The sequence below is a fragment of the Coturnix japonica genome, chromosome 11 (genome assembly GCF_054131305.1).
Source record: "Coturnix japonica strain WE chromosome 11, WE-NBRP24, whole genome shotgun sequence".
NCBI lineage: Eukaryota > Metazoa > Chordata > Aves > Galliformes > Phasianidae > Coturnix > Coturnix japonica.
In genome coordinates, this window is record NC_140673.1 from 28,801,646 (window position 1) to 28,820,361 (window position 18,716).

The 18,716-nt window shown below is 46.1% G+C and overlaps 1 protein-coding gene across 4 annotated transcripts; it reads right to left on the reverse strand.

Moving 5' to 3' along the window:
- Positions 1-118: 118 nt before the first annotated feature.
- ERICH3 (glutamate rich 3) lies at positions 119-18,704 on the reverse strand. 4 transcript variants are annotated; one of them, XM_015870883.3, is made up of 16 exons: positions 18,553-18,704; positions 14,872-14,965; positions 13,894-14,019; positions 13,287-13,358; positions 11,418-11,546; positions 11,053-11,136; positions 10,468-10,626; positions 9,759-9,977; positions 9,171-9,351; positions 8,606-8,792; positions 7,622-7,917; positions 5,768-5,986; positions 4,814-5,317; positions 3,881-4,039; positions 1,237-2,743; positions 119-834 (listed from the first exon to the last, which is right to left on the reverse strand). In XM_015870883.3, the coding sequence occupies exons 1-16, from the start codon at positions 18,570-18,572 to the stop codon at positions 828-830; spliced, it is 3,963 nt and encodes a 1,320-aa protein (XP_015726369.2). In that variant the 5' UTR covers positions 18,573-18,704; the 3' UTR covers positions 119-827. The 4 variants fall into 4 exon arrangements, with proteins under 4 accessions (XP_015726369.2, XP_015726367.2, XP_032302256.2 ...); XM_015870881.3 differs by lacking the exon at positions 18,553-18,704 and adding an exon at positions 18,385-18,404; XM_032446365.2 differs by lacking the exon at positions 18,553-18,704 and adding an exon at positions 15,523-15,687.
- Positions 18,705-18,716: the final 12 nt, after the last annotated feature.

Sequence of the window (18,716 nt, forward strand, 5' to 3'; positions counted from 1 at the left end):
TGGAATTCATTTGTGCCATTCCCGGAGAAGTTAAAGGAACAGGCTGAAATAATCACACAGAACAAGTTACTGAGTTTTGATATCCTGCTTCTAAGAACAGCAGCACCTGCAACCACAGTGATATTTCAAATTGTTATATTGAGGACAAACACACCAGGAATAGATGATCTACATCAAAACAAACCAGCATCCCAGCGAGTGAGCCATACCTCCCACCAGCACACAGCCTGGAACCCACACCTGGCATGTCCTGCAGGAGCCCCTGCACAGCAAGAGGATCTGGGGGGTGGGCGTGTGCCCCAGGGTGGGCTGCAGGCAGCAGAGCAGCCATCATGCTCCCATGAAAATCCCAGCCAGTGAAACCCAGCTCATTGCATGAGTGCTGCAAACATTTCCACATATGCATACACCAGTGAGGTCACAGCCCCACCTCACAGTGAGATTTGTAGTTTAAAAAGTAAAATAACTGAGAAAAATACATGGAGAGGAGATAGAGCCAAGCACATATACTCTCAAACACACATCCACAGGCCCGCAGTAGCACAGGGTACAAGCAGGAGGGGACACTCAGTTTAATACTGTGCTGTGTTTTGGAGAAACCAAGCATGGCAGCCGCAGGACAGTGCTGGTGCTTATGGGCTTATACACTGCAGAGCCGCTGTGGTATGTGACCGATGGCCAAGGTACTGTGGAGTAATACAGAACATCCAAAGGGCACAAATCAGTGGTTGGTGTGAATGCTGTGGGAAGGAGCACTGAGGGAGCTGAAGAAAAGGCTCAGAGGATAGTTTCTTCCTTGTCCTGGAGTGTGACAGCTGCATCCAGGTTCACATCCTAGCAACAAGATGTTTGGCTTTACTGAAAATGCACTACACTGATGCACAAATACACTGCTGTCTGACATTTCCTCCCATTAGCTGCCAGAGTGACATGGGAAGCAGTTTGCATGACCCACAGCATAGGGCTCACAGGGATGGCTCTGCTCTGCAGCAGCACAGGGGCAGACTGGAGCTGCCAGAGGGTGAAGGGACAGGCAGGCATGAGCCCCAGCAGCACTGAGTGGAGTGTGCCCTGGGCACCAGTATGCAAAGGTACAGGAGCACTCTCACCCCACACCCCAGCTACCTGTGGCAGGTACTTAAGGGGAGTACAACAAACAGGACAGCAACACAGCATGACATTCTGCTCCCACCAGCCCCAAGAGGAAAATACAAGCAGGGCCCAGGCAGCACTCACCTCATTGTAGCTGTGCTCCCTTGCTCAGGACTCTCAGCCCTCTGTTCCTGTGCACAAGAGTTGCCCACAGCTCCTTTTGACACAGTCTCCACCTCTTTCCTCTGGGTACTTTCTCCAAGGCTCAGCTCTGGCAGCTTCCCTTCAGTCTGCACTCCTCCTGGCACTGTGCTTTCTTCTGCTGCCCCTGGTGCAGGCACTGCAGGCTGCTGCCCCCACAACCCCAGGCAGTTTCTGCCCTGGGCTCCCTGTGCTGTCTCCAGGGTCTCACACCCCAACACACCCTGGCCTGGAGGCTTCCCCTCTCCCAGCACTGCCTGCTCCCCACTATATTCTGGCAGTCCCTGCCCCATAGCTGTGTGCTCTCGTGGCCCTGCTGCTCTCCCCCCCACCTCTTCATCTTCTGACTCAGTTCTGGCTCTCTCTCCATACACCCCTATTACCACCCCATCAGGTTTTTCTTCCATTGCTCCATCTGTCTTCGCAGCACTGCCCAAAGACAGGCTTCCACTCAAAAGCACTATTGCTGAGCCCTCCTTATCCCCAGCTGTTGCTGTCTGCTCCAATGGAGTTGACCCTCCACTGGCAGGGTCCCTTCCAGCACCCACCCCAGCTTCTCTCCCAGGTGCTTTGTGTAATGTGGTGCCTCTGCCAGAGTCCTTGGGCTCCTCCCCATCCTCTGCCCTTGGTTGAGAGCTGCCTTCCTCCTCCAGTGGTCCGTCGGGCTCAGTTGTCACTGCCCCAAGGGTATCCATCTCCACCTGCTCTTCCCCTGTGACTTTCAGCTGAGAAAACTCATTTGGCTTTAGAATCTCTTCATTTCCTGTGCAGAATTCTGTATCCCCTAATGTTTCTAGGAGAGCCCCAGGTTCCTCCACAGTCTTCTGCCCTTCAAAAGCAGCTTTTTCCGCAGCCCACAGTGCTGCAGTGTCACCCACCTCAGGAATTCCTTCTGCCAGGTCTGCATCCCCTGCAGACCCTTGTCCCTCAAGCACCACCACCCCCAACACAGGTGCTGCTCCCCCCACCCGCTGGTCCCCAGAGGCCCCATTCACAGCCCTCTCCCCTTCAATGACTCCCCTGCCCCCTCCCATACCCAGGGGGGTCCCCATGCCCACCTGCTCCTCTCCCTCACCTCCTGAGTCCCTCCATGGCCCCATGTTCTCCCCTACATCTGTGGGAGTGTCCTGATCCTCGGCCTCTGCACCAGGCTCCATCCCCTTCCCTGGTTCCTTCTCCTCAGCATCACCTTCTGCCATTGCCCCCCTGGCAGGTGCTGACCCATCCACAAGCAGATGCCCCTCAGGGGCTACAGCTGCTGCCTCCTCCTCAGGCTGCAGCATTCCTGCCTGTGCCACTCCGTGCCCAGCACAGTCTGTGCCATCATGCCCTCGTTCAGCAGCACGGCTTTCATCCTCCTCACAGTCTTGGCCCACATGTACCACTTGCACTGCTGCTGACTGCGTGCTGGGTGCTCCTGTTCCATCTGCATCAGCTCCATCAGCTGCTGCTGAGAGAAAAAACATTCATTTCACTGTGAGCTGTTTTACAGCGTTAGTCTCAAAGACATGATTTCTAACAAGCCATGAGGGGGCATCAGCGCAGTGCAGAGGAGGCTGAGATGATGCTTCTCTGCATGTGCCTGCTCTGTGACCAGGCTGTTGGTGCTGCATCGGGCACAATTAATGTAAGCAGAAATGATGCATGACATGTCCTGCTCTGCCTGTTCTGCCCTTCCTGCCCTCTCTCCCCGCTTTTTGCCTGCCAGGGATATACATGACATACCTACAAGCAAGACAGTAACATTCAGAAATTCACAAACAGGCAGTAAATTGTTTATGAAAAATACGCATAAATGGAAGGAAAGTACTCAGGTTCTTGTATACAATGGGTAACTGCTTCCCACAGACTCCATAACTACACTAGAGATAACCAAGAGCCTTCACGTACCCCCAGGCAGCTAACACAGTGCTCCCTCATTTCAGGGCTCCAGGACCCAGCCCTGGGTGGACACACCGTGCTGTGCCACAGCCACACTTTACACAAACACAGCATGCTCTGGTTCTTTAGAAAACTGACTGTTCTGTGCTACTGAGGGGAACGAGGAGCACTGCTTCTCCTGTGCCACCCTTCCTCAAACCAGAAAAAGGTTGTCTTGTCCCACATCGTCTCTCCCTGTTGGCCTCACTTCACTTTCCTGTATTATTGCTGCACTCCACAGCTGCTGCTTTCTGCTTGGGCCACCGCCCATGCCACTAAACTCCATTCTTGGTCTCCTGAGGTCAGGTCTGGAGTCCTGTCTTATTCCTGTTCTGCTGTTCACATCCCATGTAAGCAGCCCCGTGCCACAGTTTTCCAGAAGGACCCATACCTCTCAAAGGCAAGGGAAGCTCACTAAGTGATTTCTGTCCCCCCCAGCCCCCTCACCCAGATGTTTTCAAGCAGTGTGATCATGCCCTGGATTCCTCACCCAGGGTCACCATAACTACATCAGTTACATGTGGCTGCTGGAGATGGCTGGTCATGCAAGCTGAGGGGAAAAAAAAAAGTGCACAAAAAAGGACTTAAAAGCCCAGAAAGCAAAGTAAGAAGGCCAACACTCTATAGAAAGACTTCAGGTTAATAAGATTCAGTCCACATCCCTGACCTGCAGTGTCACCTTTGCCAGGATCACACTCTGCACTCGTTGCTTTCTCTACTTCCTCATCCACACAAGAATTACTACATTCAGGTTCAAAATTCACTTGATGGTCTTCTCCCATTGCCTCTGTTATCTCCTCCTGTGCTGATATATCATCTTCAGAAACTATCACAAAAGAAGCAAGGAAGAGAGATTAGAAAGCAGGAAGGACAAAGTCCCCCAGCTCTTGCAGCTTGACTGAAGGTCTGTGGCATCGCTGCAGAGTGATTGGCACCAGCAAGGATTTCCTTTTCTGAAGTACATTAATATCAAATGGAAACAACCATCAGAAAAAAAGGAAGGGGTTGAGAGCAGGGGGAGAATTTCATGCACAAGCACCTACTGAGACATTCACCATCCATCTTCCACAGCACAGTCACAGAACTGTGAGATACTTCTGTGAGGATGGAGGGATTCAAAACAAGCAACAATGATGACTAATGGGCATAAAATTGGAAGTGTTCTATAACAACTACTCTTAAAGAAAAAACACATTTCTCTATTTTAAGCTCCCAACTACATTTTTTATGATTCCTCACTTCCTCAAACTAAGACGTGACTGAAGCCCTCTACTTCTCTACAGGTAGGTTGGGATGTTACGAAGCTACCTTTGACTCTGTACTTGCAGTGACTGTGATGCTTTGCAGTTAGTCCTTAGCTGCAAGGGTGACATAGAGGCCCTGGAGGATGCCCAAAGGATGGCAAGGAAGCTGTGTAGGGTTATGTGGGTACATTCTGGTTATTTATCTCACAGAAATACAGAGTATTTTAGCAGCTAGAAAATAGTCCAGCAATTGCATTCTCTATGCTGAGATTGTGCACGACCGTGACATACAGGCAGATACAGCAACACTTGCATGCACTGACATTAACACAGTTCTGCATGGGGACTGTACTCACCACCTCCATCACCTTGAGGAGACTCCTCATTTCTATCCTCCACTTCCATCATGTTGTTTTCCAAAGGCACTGAAACATTTTTCTCCCTACCATCCCTTCCATTGCTTGCATTCTTCTCCTCTTCTTCCCTTACATTACTTACTACTGACCCAGCCTGTTTCATTTCCCCATTAACATCAGGACTTTGATGCTGTATCGCTATTATGTTTTCATGAAAAGTTTCAGTATTTTCCCTTGCTGTCAGAGCTTCTGTTTTTGTCTTTTCTGCTTCATCCATTCCTTCCTCTTGCAAAGCAAAACTTTCCCGACTGTCCTGTGTTCTGAACAGTTTACTTTCCCCATTCTCATTTCCATATTGTGCACATGTTGTGTTTTCATCAGATGCATCTTTGACATCACACTCCTCTTTGCCCTTAACATCCTCTTTCATCTTTTCAGCATCAGAATCATCTTCGCTGCTATACTGAGTGCTGGTAGATGACAGAGAGTGTGCAGAGCTCCTGTCTAGAAATAGCAAACACAAATTCATTTTAGTATGTGACTAAAAACCATTTGCATTCATTGCCCACAGACGGGTGGATGTCTCATGTGAATCTCTGAATTAAGCCATCTGAGGGTACAGAGACAGAATTCTAGTAACAGAAATAAAAGAGCTTCATGGATGCCTGTGATCATTAAGTGTTTGTCTGCCCACAACATTTAGAGCTAATCTGTTGACTGGCACCACCTCCAAGTCTGCAAACAAATACTTCAGCACACAGTGCCCCACAGATCTGGCTGCAGTTGAGTGGCAGACAGTTGAATGGTAAGAACAGATAAGACAGATAGTTATCTTTTACCAATTCAGTTACATAATCTTTCCCACACAGATTCAACATATATAACTGAACATATACAAAATGTGGAACAAGCACTAGGTCAACATCTGTGAGCCTCATTACATGAAAAGCTGACCTTGTTTGCCATCCCCTGAGGTACTGTCAGAATATCCATCACTTTCATTATTCTCGCTGTCAGAGACCTGCGGTGCCTTCTGTGATGCATTTTTACTCTCCTTTTCACAGTCTAAATCATGTTGCTCATCATCTGGGGATGACTTTGATGTTTCATTCCTTTGATCACCAGCCTGTTCTTCTTCATTAACTTCATCTGCTTCAAAATCTTCATTATACTCTAAAATAAAAGAAATATATTATAGGACAGCAGATGGAATTCACAACTCCTGAAGTTCTTTTCCAGAAGATGGAGGCCAGCTACATCAGTTTTCCTTTCCCCTGAAGCTTATTCACTCTTTTTAGAAGTCATGAGAGAATCTAAGACAACAGATAGGAATTTCAAGAGCACAGTAACATAGAAAAGCATCAAATTCTTCATAGGTAGAGTAGTAAAAATTCAATAAAGCTACAGAATGATGCAACAAGTACAATTAATACATTAAAAATAAATTAAAATAACATTAACCACTGAGAAGACTTCTAGAAGAGTTAGGCAAGCTCAGCAATAAAATGCAAGACAGTCTCTTACTACAGGAGAAAAGCTTGTTGCAGTGGGAAAAAAAAAAAGTAGCAGAGAAAAGCAGAGAAAGGTGATACACAGTAATGGGGAGATAAGATAAATGTGGATTGATATGGCTAATCAACAAAGTGACTTACAAAGTGAATTAATTAAGCCCAGCCAAAGGGTGATGAAGAAGAACATTCTATTCTCACACTGCTCTACTATGCTCATTCAGTCCCCAGATGAAAACCCTGGTGAAAAATGAAGCTTACAGCAGAATTGCCATTTTCATATCAACAGGGCCTGGCTTTCATCCCAGGCTGCTGGCCCAACAAGTTGTAACATACGACAGATTACTTTGCTCAGATCAACGGGCAAAAATTGTCATTATGCACGTGCATTAAAGCACACATTCCAGAGAAGGCTGCACTACTTACAATCCCAGGCACTGGAATGCACAGCGATGCCATGATTTCCACTGACCATTCAGCAGTACCTCTGCTATCACTAGCTCACTGCACAGCAGAGAGACAACACATCTACACTGTGAAGAAGAGCAGCCACTGCTGACACCCCAGCTGCCCTTCCAGGTGATCACTTCTCACCTTACACCATAACCTATACCTGGGAGTGCTGCCCAAATGATCCCTGAGCTCTGTCATCTAGGGTCCATGCCCACTGCCCTGGGAAACTGGTGGAGAAGGGACTGGAAAGAGCTTTAGGTGAACAAAGCATCTCACTGCCACTGGCAACAAGTAGAAGAACAGACCGAAGTATTTCACCGGGCTCTCAATTTTGCAGACATTTTCACTACTGCATGTCCCTCCCACCTCCCTCCCCACCACGTAGGATCAGGAGCCGGGCAGTCCTCCACCTCCCACCACAACAGTCACCATCTCTCCATTCATCTCATAATGATGTCTTGTCTCAGATTTACTGGATCCCAACCCACATGCAGCCTCATTTCTTCTTCCTGCTCTTCTCCATCTGCTGCCATTCTCTTTCTCCACTGCTGTCCCTTCACTGTACCTCGCCCTCCTGCTCTTTTCCCATCCACCTCAGGCTCTTGTTTCAGCCTCGCTGACTCGCTTACTTGGATGAAAGGATCCCCACGACTCGCTTACTTGGATGAAAGGATCTCCACTTAGTTTATTGCTCAGATACAGTTATTGTTTGCTGGCCTATATTCAGCACATTCCTCACATGTGAGGTATGCTCTTCAGGTGAAGCTGGGGGCCCACAGTCCTATACTTCCTCCAGAATTAGCCTCTTCTAGTTTTCATCTCATGCTTGTGTTTTGGAATACTGTACCATTTTTAACAGTATCTTCCTGACTATCTTTGGTCTCACAATTGGATAGTTTTGTCTCTTCTCTTTCATACTCCTGTCTGGTCTCCATTTTGTCCTCAACAGTTTCCACATCCGCTTCGTGACTTGGTAAGATGACTAGCACTGATTCTTTGCTTGATTTCTGATCAGCACTGCTACCACTTGGCTCACTGTGAATTCCATCTTTCCAGGTACCCACTTGCTTTTCCTCACAGTCCTCCTTCACCTCTCTCTTGGGAGGGGATGGCTTTTTGTCCAGACTCATTGCAATAATGCACCTAAAAAAAACAAAACACAACAACACACCTTGGAGTACTGGAAAGTGTCACATTATTCTATCAGTGCACAGTGGAAAAGCAGCAGACAGTGACCTATTTAGCTCATTACTAGATGTGAAATCAGGCACATATCTGCCTTCGCTTCACCTCTCAGATAGGGATATATACATCTCTGAGAAACACTCTCAAATCCTCACATGCTCCACAAACACAGATGTGATCTCCCTTTAAGGACAGTAAGGCTATCCCCACAGTTGAATTATAATTTATGAATTATGAATTTATGAATTATTTCACTGCAGAGTGAAATAACTGTGGGAGAAGGAGGCAGAATCTAGACTATTTAAAAGACCTGTTCTGTTTTTCCTATCTAAGAGAAACCCAAACAGCTGGAAAACAAAGCACTTTGAGTGACATGTTGAAACTGCTCTACTTGCATAAGGAGGAATGCCACACTCTTTATTTTATGGTTAGGAGGCTCATGTACGTCATCAAAACCCATATTCCATACTGTTATATTCAGCAGCCAGTAGTATTTCAGCAGAATCCCATTTTAGAGGCAGTTTTAGTTAAAAAAAAAAAAAAAAAAAAAGAAATATCAGAACCAAGAACGATTAATAACAAGGAAACAACACTCTAGAAACTGAGCTTGTAACACTTTGTTCATAAAGTGCATTTGTTTCCGCACCTATAGCAAGGAGATGCTCCCTCCACACTGAGAAATCCAAAGTATCCATGCTTGCCTCCAAGTCTGGAACGCTTCTGATGTCTGAACTCACAACAAGAGCTCAATCTGTCCACTTGTATCCCATTGAGAAAAAAGGTGAGACTGAATGGGAAACCATGATGCCTCTTGGAGATGAACTGAAAGGTCTCTGAAACCATGGAAAGGAGAGAGGTCAGAGAATAAGTTTGTGCTTTACTGTCAGCCCACTGCATTTGTTGGACTTCATCTGCATCATTGTTAGTGCACCTAGCTGTTCCAGGTCAGGTTCTTTCATTCTCAGCTGTATAAAGTAATTGGTAAAACCCCACCCTCCTCCAAAGACAACAATTTTATCTCTTTCCAGCACAGGACTATGAAAATGGACACATCAATGACAAGCTAATTCTAGTCCAGCCACCCATTCTCCCTGTATACACACATATCAAGACTGAGCTCGGCTGAAATCAATTTAATATCACATCAGTGTTTTAGCCAAAAAGAAGACATTGCCAGTATCAGTATGAACTCTTCCACTCTTTATCCTTACCTCCTTCCAACAGTTTGCCTTTGTAGACACAAAGGTTTTCTCCTCCACAATGCTGCTGATAGACTTTGATTTCATCTCTATAATCAGGATCATCACGAGATAAACGCACGCTTTTTCCCAGAAAGGTCATGGTAACGAGCACATTGCTACGTAATGAGGGCTTAGGGAATTCTCCAGAATTCTACAGTAGAAAATACACAAAAATGTACTCAATTTTCAACCACAGCAAAAGGTGAACAAAAAGATCACAAACATGCCACCTGCACTTGAGACTTTCAGTGCTTTAAGACAGGCCTTGAGCTGCTTAAGATGAAAAGTGTTTTCCAGCTTTATTGCAGAAAGGCAATAAAAGATTTAGGACAGAAAATCCTTTGTATTTAATTGTCTGAGGTTGAAGGAACAAAATTTAATGATCCACTGAGTTCATTCCAATCCTGTACTCTTACAGCTTTACTTCCAGAAGCCACAGCTGGCTGAAGATTCAATGTAACTTTCATACACTCCTAAATTTCCCTTAGGTTCTGAGTATGTCAGCTAGGAAGGCAACATACCGGCACATAACCAGAAAACTAGACTGAAATAACCTACCTTGGTTACAGGTTGCTCTAAGCCATTTGGGGCAGTGGTGGGACGAAATCGTCTCCTTCTGGACATCCCATTTCTCACTGCCTTTACACTCCTGTCTTTTTTTTGCAGGGTAGGAGGTGGCACCGGTATCAGATAGTTGTTAATGACAGGGAGTCGGTATGGGGTTTTCCCAGTCACATATTCCATTGAGTTCATAAGTCTTAACTCACTTCTCTCCCTCTGCAACAACAGAAGAAGTAACTATTAAATAGGCCATGCAAAAATAGCTACTGAGCATATTGAACAAGCCATGGTTTGACTGCTCTTTACATTTATTAACATACATACTTTTAGAATTGCAAGCATCAAGCTAAGAAGTTCTGTGAGAACACTTCTGTACTAAACGCTTCATTTTCAGCTTGAAAAGCAACAGGCACAAATGGAGAAAACAAGGTCAGCTGCTTGAAAACATCACACACAGATAAATGTGACACTGTGAACTGCGTACAACTGGTAATTGTGCAGAGTCCTGAGCGCAAGCCGAGGGAACTCTGCACAACCCAACCTGACTATTAAGGGAAGGTTAAAAAGGAGAATTTGAGTAAAGGCTGCTAACCAATTTGCAGGCACATTATCTGCAGTAAGTATCCAGTTCTGGGAACTACAGTACTGGCAGCATTATAAAGCTGTGCCTACAATATATTATTTTCCAAATGAAATGTGGTCTCACCCCACAAGGAAATTGCCGATAATTTTCAAGTGCGCGGCGCTTCTGTTTAGAGCCTGAACTCCTTGGAGCAGTCCCTGCTGCAGCACAGCCGCAGAGAGGCTGAAGTCGAAGTGGGTACTGTACATTTCCTGGGGCTGTTTTTGGTCTATGGGAAGAAGTCTAGAAGAGGAAAAAGAAAACAGTAAGAAAATATCAGGGTATAGTTTCCATATAGAATAGCACCATACAGGAGAAAAATACAGTGCTGAAAATCAGTATTGAAGAGTGGCGCTCAAGTACCTTCAGGAAATTTAATTTTCTAATACATTCCAGTCTTGAAGAGCCAGATCCCTTTAGGAATCTCTAATTGAGTGTCCAAAAACTGTTACTGTTCATTCACAGTACAGCCTTGAAGCAAACATAATGAGCTCACAGGAACTGTAGCAAAATGCTTGGGAGACTTGAACACATGAATGCTGAGAAAATGCACAATAAAAGCATGTTTGTCTTTGTTCAAGTCTCAACGTTTCTCTGACATTTTTTCTTTAATCCAGAATATCAAGTAAAATGTTAATGTCTAAGAAAATTTATCAAAAATTCACTTACTGCCTTTAAAAAGGTTGACTCCTTGGATCCATGTTGATGAGAAGGCTGTCCACCACTATACTCAACTACAGGTGCAGGAGCCCTCTGTATGGGATGTGGAGGAGAGGGTCATTCAGGACTAAATATCACCAGATAGCATTATTGAAATGGAGAACTAGTAAAAACTGGACTGTTTATTTGGCCGTTGCCCTTAGATTTTGGGATCATTGTATTTCCTGCCTATACAAACATTTTTTTCTCTGCTTGATGAGGATCTTGTGTGCAACCATCAGGACAGTGGCATAGATTTAGCACAGAAGTTACAGGTATATGTGCACAGTTTAGTTTACGTGTGTGTACATTACAGCATATTTGGTGAAACTCACCAGGTGTGAATGAGCAGATGGTTCTCTAGCCATTAAAGGATGGTGTCCATAATGATATCTGGACCCAAGAGGTGGGTGTGGGGAGAGCACAGGGTTAGCACCTTCCACTGGTCTTCTGGATCGGTATGTCTGAAAGAACAACAACGTATATCCCTGAGATACTAAATAACAGCCATGCTTACAGCAAAGAGCTTGCCTAGGCCCCGTGGAAGATCTGCTAATGAAAGAAAGAAAAAGAGAAGAAGGGGAGAGTGAGAGAGGAATAGGGAAAAGATTTGTTCCCATCTCTGTTTCATTTCTCTGCAGTCTTCTACAACCAAGTTCAATTCATCAGCCTTTGTTTCTCTTCCAGCCTTGTCTTGGTTGGAGGTCTCTTTCAAATCTGTGTTCTCCCACTACTTATGGCAGTAGAGTGCTGCCCCTTCTCTACCTTTTCTTCTCCAAAGCTCCGCACTGGGCTGACCATTCTTCTGGAAGTAGAGAGCGATGCCTCTCAGTCTCCATTGTTTGCCATTCCTTTCCCTTCCTTTCAGATTGGTTGCTCAGGCAATTCCACTGAATGGTTGAGGTAAGACTTGAATTACTGCTAATTCCTGCCAGGTCCTTGTGTACCAGTGGAGCACCACAGCAGAGAGCACTTACCTACAAACACCTCCCTCACACTGCTCATTGTAAGTAGTTTTATTAATGTTCCACATTTATCCCAGTCCAGAATCCCTTAACAGGATGTTTTCATCACACTCTTTTCCAGTAGAATTATGCTGCTTCCATTTTTCTAGCAGCAGCTCAGCCTGTAAATTATGTTCTTGCAGTTACCAGAGTGATGAGTATCTTTCAAGTATATTTCCTTCTTTATATATATATATATATATTAATTACTCGTATACATATTAATTTAATTCTAAAAGATTTGACATCATTTTTCCACCGCTCAAAGAAACAACTGTCTTCCCAATATATTCTTCTCAATGCATTCAGGATCCGAATACAGAAATAAGAAGTTGAGGATATTTCAGCCAAAATGAGAAAAAAAAAAAAAAAAAAAAAAAAGAAAAAGAAAAAAAAAATAAAAATTCCCATATGCACCAGATGATTTCATGGAAAGAAAAACCATTGACTTCTGTGGGATTTGCATGGCAGTAACAACCACAGAATCAGGATTTACCTACAGGGCACCAAAGGGAACACCTCACACCTTCCTTCATTACTTACACGCTGGTTCTGGTAAATATCACATGGAGAGGCAAACAACTGATAACATGAGCTCAGTGCTCAGCAGCAATCAAATGCAGACTCTGTCTATGATTACTAAGAGGGAAGAACTGCATCACTTATCTTAAATTATTCATCCAGTTCTGGTTTGCTCTTTCAGAACAGAAATAGTAGAACTAGAAAAGGTTAAAAAAAATGTTAACATTAATGAGTGTGAAAGACTCAATAGACTGAGGCTCTTCAGCTTGGAATGCTGAGAAGGAATATTAGAAAGGCTTTCAAAGCCATACATGTCTTGGAAAAGAGGAGCAGATATTAACTTTGTCATACTGCAAACAGTGGAGCATTGAATAGAATAATCAGACAATAGATAAATGAGTTATTGCACACTATTTCACACAGTTCTCCATTCAATTGTGCAACCAAGAATTTTGCAGAAGTATCCTCGGAAGAAATCAGATGCATGCATGGAAGTTTCTGAACTGCTGAATAGAAGACATAACCTGGATCATCCTCTGCTTGCCTGTTTATTTGTTCCATAAACAACAGAGACAGGACATTTGTTTCAATGAATCTCTGGCCTGACTCATTATGGCTGTTATTTAATGCAGCAAAACTGTCATGCCTTACCAGCATTCAGTAGCACTCAATTCTTACCTTGGTTTTCTGCACCCTCTCCTTCCTCACAGAATTTTCAAGTCTCCTTCTTTCTTCCAGCTGATGATAACACTATCAATGTAAAAGAAAGAGTAATCTCATTAACAGATATAATGAGGTGTCAATGCAAGAACATTTGTTTCTGCTCTGCTTATCACTTGCCCTCTCCCTCATCATTACCCTTGCTGAACCCTATTATTAAACTGCTAGTGAGTGCTTCAGTTCATTTGCATTGCACCTCTGCATCTTAACATTGGTAAGGGAATGAGCATTTTAATGCTGTGTCCTTGATACAGAGCAGGAATGTGACCAAATTTTGTGCTCAGATAAGATTAACAGCTATATTTAAATTAATACAGCTTGAAAAAATATCAGACAAAGTAGCCCTCTGGATTTTAACCTATAATCTAGTAATTTTAACTAGTTTTGTCATCATGTACAGGAAGAAATAGGAGGATTCAGCTGTATCACTAAAGCTATCATTCCTGCACTTCTGCAGTTTCACTGTGAGGGCACAGCTACAGAAAACAACCCAGTATGAGTTAACAGTCACCAGTGCCAGTAGAAAGCAGCTGAGAAGGCTCATCCACCAGCAGTGAACACGTACCCCAGTGTCAAGGACCTTCAGAAATACGGCTCGAGCCAGGCACTCCTGTACATATCGCTGGTGATCCTTCCTCATAGCATTTAGCCGGTATTCTTTCTCTGGAATTATTCTTCCACTCCTTGAGATCTGCCATTAAAAAAATAAAACATAACTAAAAAGGAGAACAAAATGAAATCTTTCTAATCAGACTGCAGCTTCTCAGGAGCACTATTTCTTCATCCACTGGCTACAACTTCTGATCCTGCCATGGTGCTGGGGCTCACCTTCCCAGCACAGAACTGCAGTTTCACCACAGATCCAAACAGACAAATGAAGAGAGCAGGAGAGAAACAGTCACACTTCCTAACAGTTGAGGCTCAGCCTTATTCTTCATGGGCTGCACCCCTTAACTCAGCACAGGGGCATTAAATATTTGCCTTCCTACTGTGTAAGGGTTGCATCTGCCTCTGCTCAAAACTCCACTCAATACTCAACTCTGCCCAAGTTGTACCCAGGACTGCTCAAGTATTTTCAGAAATATTCAGCACATTTACCTTTATCGAGTCTCACAGTTTTTCACTGAGCACTTGAAGAACAGCTCTGAGACTACTTAAGGAGAGCCAAAGCATTTCCTCAGCTGTACCAGCACCTTTCAACTTATCTGTATATGGAGCTCAGCTGTACCCAGCTCCCCAACATTCTGTTTCCAGCCCTATGTGCCATGGCCCCATCCATGACCCCATGGATCCTGCAGACCAACACTGGATAACAGTGCAGTGAGAAGTGCCTGGGTTAAACAATCCTGCCTGAGACAAAGCACAGTCATAGTGCTTCAATCTGGCACAGCATCACTGCAACTGTTTGGCACAGGTCACATTCTTACCAGGAACAACACATCCCTCTAACAAGTAAGCAAAAGAACATCAGTATTTTGACTGATATTAAAATTAACAACATAATTGTGTTTTTTTCTCAGAACAGGAAACTTTTCATTCTCACCAGTCCTGATTTCTGAAGATGTCTCCTTATCCGAGCATTGCTGAAATATCCAGCCAGGTGTTTGTCCGTAAGGCTGTTGTAGTTTGCAAGGAGCCTGAAATGAAATCAGCACAGATGCCATGAAATCTCCTTGATGGCCTAATTGTCAGGGCTTTTGGCTGGGTACAAAGAACAACCCAACAGTTTGCTGCACAAAATGCTGAATGTCCTGATTATTTGTGTCAAGTGTTCTGTCAGAGAGCCCATCAGGTCACGTGAAAGTAACACCTCACTGCCCCATGAAGAACACACCAGGAAAAACAGGCTTCTGTCAGACACAGCAGCTCAGTGCTCAGCACAATAAGTTTCCATTGCTAGGTTGCATTACTATGCACAGAAACACACACAAGAAAGGAAAGAACAACAAAATAAAAGGCTGAGAGAGATGATGGATTTACAGGGAATTCACCTGAGGTTTCACAACAGCCTCACAGGCAGCCTAACAACAATATGCTGAACTTCATACAAACAATGCAGTGCCCTCTTATGCATGTTGATTAAACACCAGTGCTACAGCAGGTGTTCTGCATCACTCTCTTCATTCACTGTTTGTATTTGCATTCAGAACTGCAGATCACACCAGCGTCACTGAGTGTTTGCCTGCAGTATCACCTGGAGACTGCATGTGGAGGCAGAGGAGAAACCCAATCCTGCTCCTTTCCATTCCACTTGGTTCCTTCCATCTCATGTTCCACAGGCCGCGTGACAGTGAAAGCGCAGTTCTCCTCTGACCACAGAAACTTCTAAACCAGAAACTCAATAGACCAAAAACTTCCTGCTTCCTCAAGGAGAGGGAAAGAGTTGGCAGGGACCTCCAAAGGTCATTGGACTGACCCAGAGCAAAGCCTGGCGTTCAGTGAGCACAGCCCTGCCCAGGGGCTCTCCCCTTGCAGAGACCAGCCCCAATCCCCTTCCTGGGCTGACAGTCCACCAGAAATGACACACAATCCATATGTGCCCAGTGGCCATAGAGGAGCCCTGGTGGGAGGAAGCATCATGCACTGCACAGACCCAGCACCCCCAGTCCAGCTGTGCCAAGGCAGCAGGGACTGGCAGCAACTCAACTGTGCCCCTCATGAGTCCTTGTCACTTGCACTGCCTGGCAGCATCTCCACAACTCATTCAGAGAAATAAACTGTCATCACTGGAGTCAACTCTTCTTTTTTCCCCATTAACAGAAGCAACACATTAATAAGGCAAGTACAAATATTCAGGTTGACTGGCAGAACAGAGCCACAGACAGCAGAAGAACCGAGGTTTATTTTGCCACTTAAAAAATGTATTGAGCTGCCAAAGTCCAACACACAACAGTTGAAACTGCCCAGAGGATTTGCTCTGCAGCACAGGAAGCACAGCTGTGCAGACACAGAGAGCACAAAACAGAGCAGAACACACAGCAGATCATTGCAGCTCCACTCAATCAGGGCACTGTCTGCCCAGAATCCTATACCCTCCAGGAGTTTCATTGCTTTGTCATTGCCACCACTGTCTACTTAACAGCACCTGTTTTTTGTCAGCTTACATCACACCACGCACTGTGCTCAGAGACACTGCTGTGTCACAATGACTTTGATGGCCACTCAGGAACAGCAGGACAAAGTCTCAGTAGGCCTCCTATACTGGACCTAGGCAGCAAATGTTCAATGTTAATAATTTACAGTGCAAGTAAGTCAGTGACTGTTTACCAAAGGATTAATCTTAGGTGGCATCAAAGCTTTAGTTATTGATTGGTAGGCTCATAGGTAGCTCCTGTGCTGTATGTTACAGCTGCAGCTCATTACCACTCCAGTCCAATCAGTAGTTCTCACTCTGATGGAGATACATTCCAAACCTTAATAAACTACTGCACTGCACATGCTTTCTGCTGTGGATTTAGACAAAAAACTTTCAGACAGAACTAAGCAAAATGAAGGGAGTGCCAAAGGTGACTGGGATGTGTTTGGATTCCTTTCTTTCACAAAGATGGTGAAAAGCCAAGAGAATAATCCTTAGCTTCCACACAAGGAGGTTTGTGCCTCACAAGGATGCAGGTTGTACCATCTGCAATCATCATAGAATGTCCTGGGTTGCAAAGGCCCACAGTGCTCATCCAGCTCCAACCCCCTGCTGTGTGCAGGGCCACCAGCCAGCAGCCCAGGCTGCCCAGAGCCACATCCAGCCTGGCCTTGAATGCCTGCAGGTAGGGGTATCCACAACTTCCTTGGACAACTTGTTACAGTGCACCACAACCCTGTGAGTGAGAAACTTCCTCCTAAAATATAACCTAAATCTCCCTATCTTAGTTTAAAACCATTGTCCCTTGTCCTATCACTATTAACCCATGTAAACAGTTGTTAATTTGCTTTGGAGCCTTCCTTCAAAGGAGGAAAGCCACCCACCAAGCAGTCACCAACTGATCCTATGGACACAAAGCCTTCAAACTGCAGCACCAGGCACAACTTGGGCTGCTGCATTCATTACTGTCAGCTACGACTCAACCAATTACGATAAACCATTCAAGATCACAACTGCTGAACCAGAACTTACTAAGGTCAGCAGATAACTTGATGTTCTGATGGTGCTTTGGATTCTAACAATAATTAACTGCTTAATTTCAAGGCCACAAAACTGCAAGTGTGCAGTGTTATTCAGGTGATAGATCAGTGTAGCAAGAGGGAGGGCCCGTGGCACAATGTGAGGCCATCGCTTCCCATCTTATCATTGTTCCCTGGGAGCAGATGCTGACCCCCACCTCGTCCTGACCTCCTGCCAGGAGCTGTGGGGAGTGATTAGGGGTCCCCTGAGCCTCCTCTGGTTGAGCCTGAACAATCCCAGTTCCCTCAGCTGCTCCCCAAAGCTCCAGACCCTTCACAGCTTCAGTGTCCTCTGGGCACAGTGCAGCACCTCAGTGTCTTTCTCATTGTTTGGGAACCTCAGCGGCCAGCCCCAGGAGATGGTAGAGAGGAGCCAGGCTCTGTGCAGTCATGCACAGCAGGAGGAAGAGAGACAACAGACACCGGCTGAAATAAGAGCCATCAGACAGGGTGACAGCACAATGACGGTTCAGTTGGTGCAGGGCAGTGCTGCAGGGCCAAGGGCTTCTCTGCTTCTCGTGCTGCCCTGACAGCACAGGGCTGGGAGCACCAGGAGCTGCTCCTTGGCCTAGGACTTCTCACCTCTTGTTCTCTTCCCACCCCACAGCGGGCAGCTGCGATGCAGAGCTGCTGGAGGGGTCCAGCCCAGCAAGGAGAGATGCTTCACGTGCAGCGGGGAGGGCCCGTAGCTGTCAGCCCCAGTGCTGCAGTGAGTGCAGACAGCGACCCCGGGAGAGCTGTGAGCACTGCGAGGTTATTTCCCAACAACCCAACCAGTGCACGAGCGCCAGCAACCAGCACAGAAACAGCTCCCGGGATCAGACGTTCGGTATTTCATCTGGGGCTACGCCTGGAGCGCAGCCAGACCTGCAAGCGGCAGCTGAAGGCGCTGCTTCCTTACCGCATCCTCACCCCGAAGGTTCCCCGCTGTGCAGAACGCCCCGGGCCCCGCGGGCAGAGCTCCGCAGCCGCGAGCGGAGCCGGCCTCGGTCCCCGCCCTGCCGCACGTTACCGGAGCGGGCAGCCGGGACCCCTCCCGCCGCGCCCAGCCCCGCGCTGCCCCACTCACCCCGGCCGAGGGCCGCTCATGGCCGTGCCGGCCCCGGGGGCAGCGCTCAGTGTCTCCCGGTTCTGTTCGGTGCCGCCCGGCGCTGCCGCCCGCGTCCCGCGTCGTTACCAGGACACGGGATGCGGGGCGGAGCGGCGCCGCTCCCACACAGCGCCCCCGTGCGG

What these genes read in the sequence shown, in the direction of transcription:
- ERICH3 (XM_032446365.2), bottom strand. Translation starts at nt 15,593, where the DNA reads ATGGAAGGAACCAAGTGGAATGGAAAGGAGCAGGATTGGGTTTCTCCT. An exon ending in AGAGGGTGCAGAAAACCAAG is followed by an intron (nt 11,547 to 13,286) that starts GTAAGAATTGAG and finishes TTGTTCTTTCAG; the next exon opens with ACATACCGATCCAGAAGACC. An exon ending in CTCAGGGGATGGCAAACAAG is followed by an intron (nt 5,318 to 5,767) that starts GTCAGCTTTTCA and finishes TGCTATTTCTAG; the next exon opens with ACAGGAGCTCTGCACACTCT.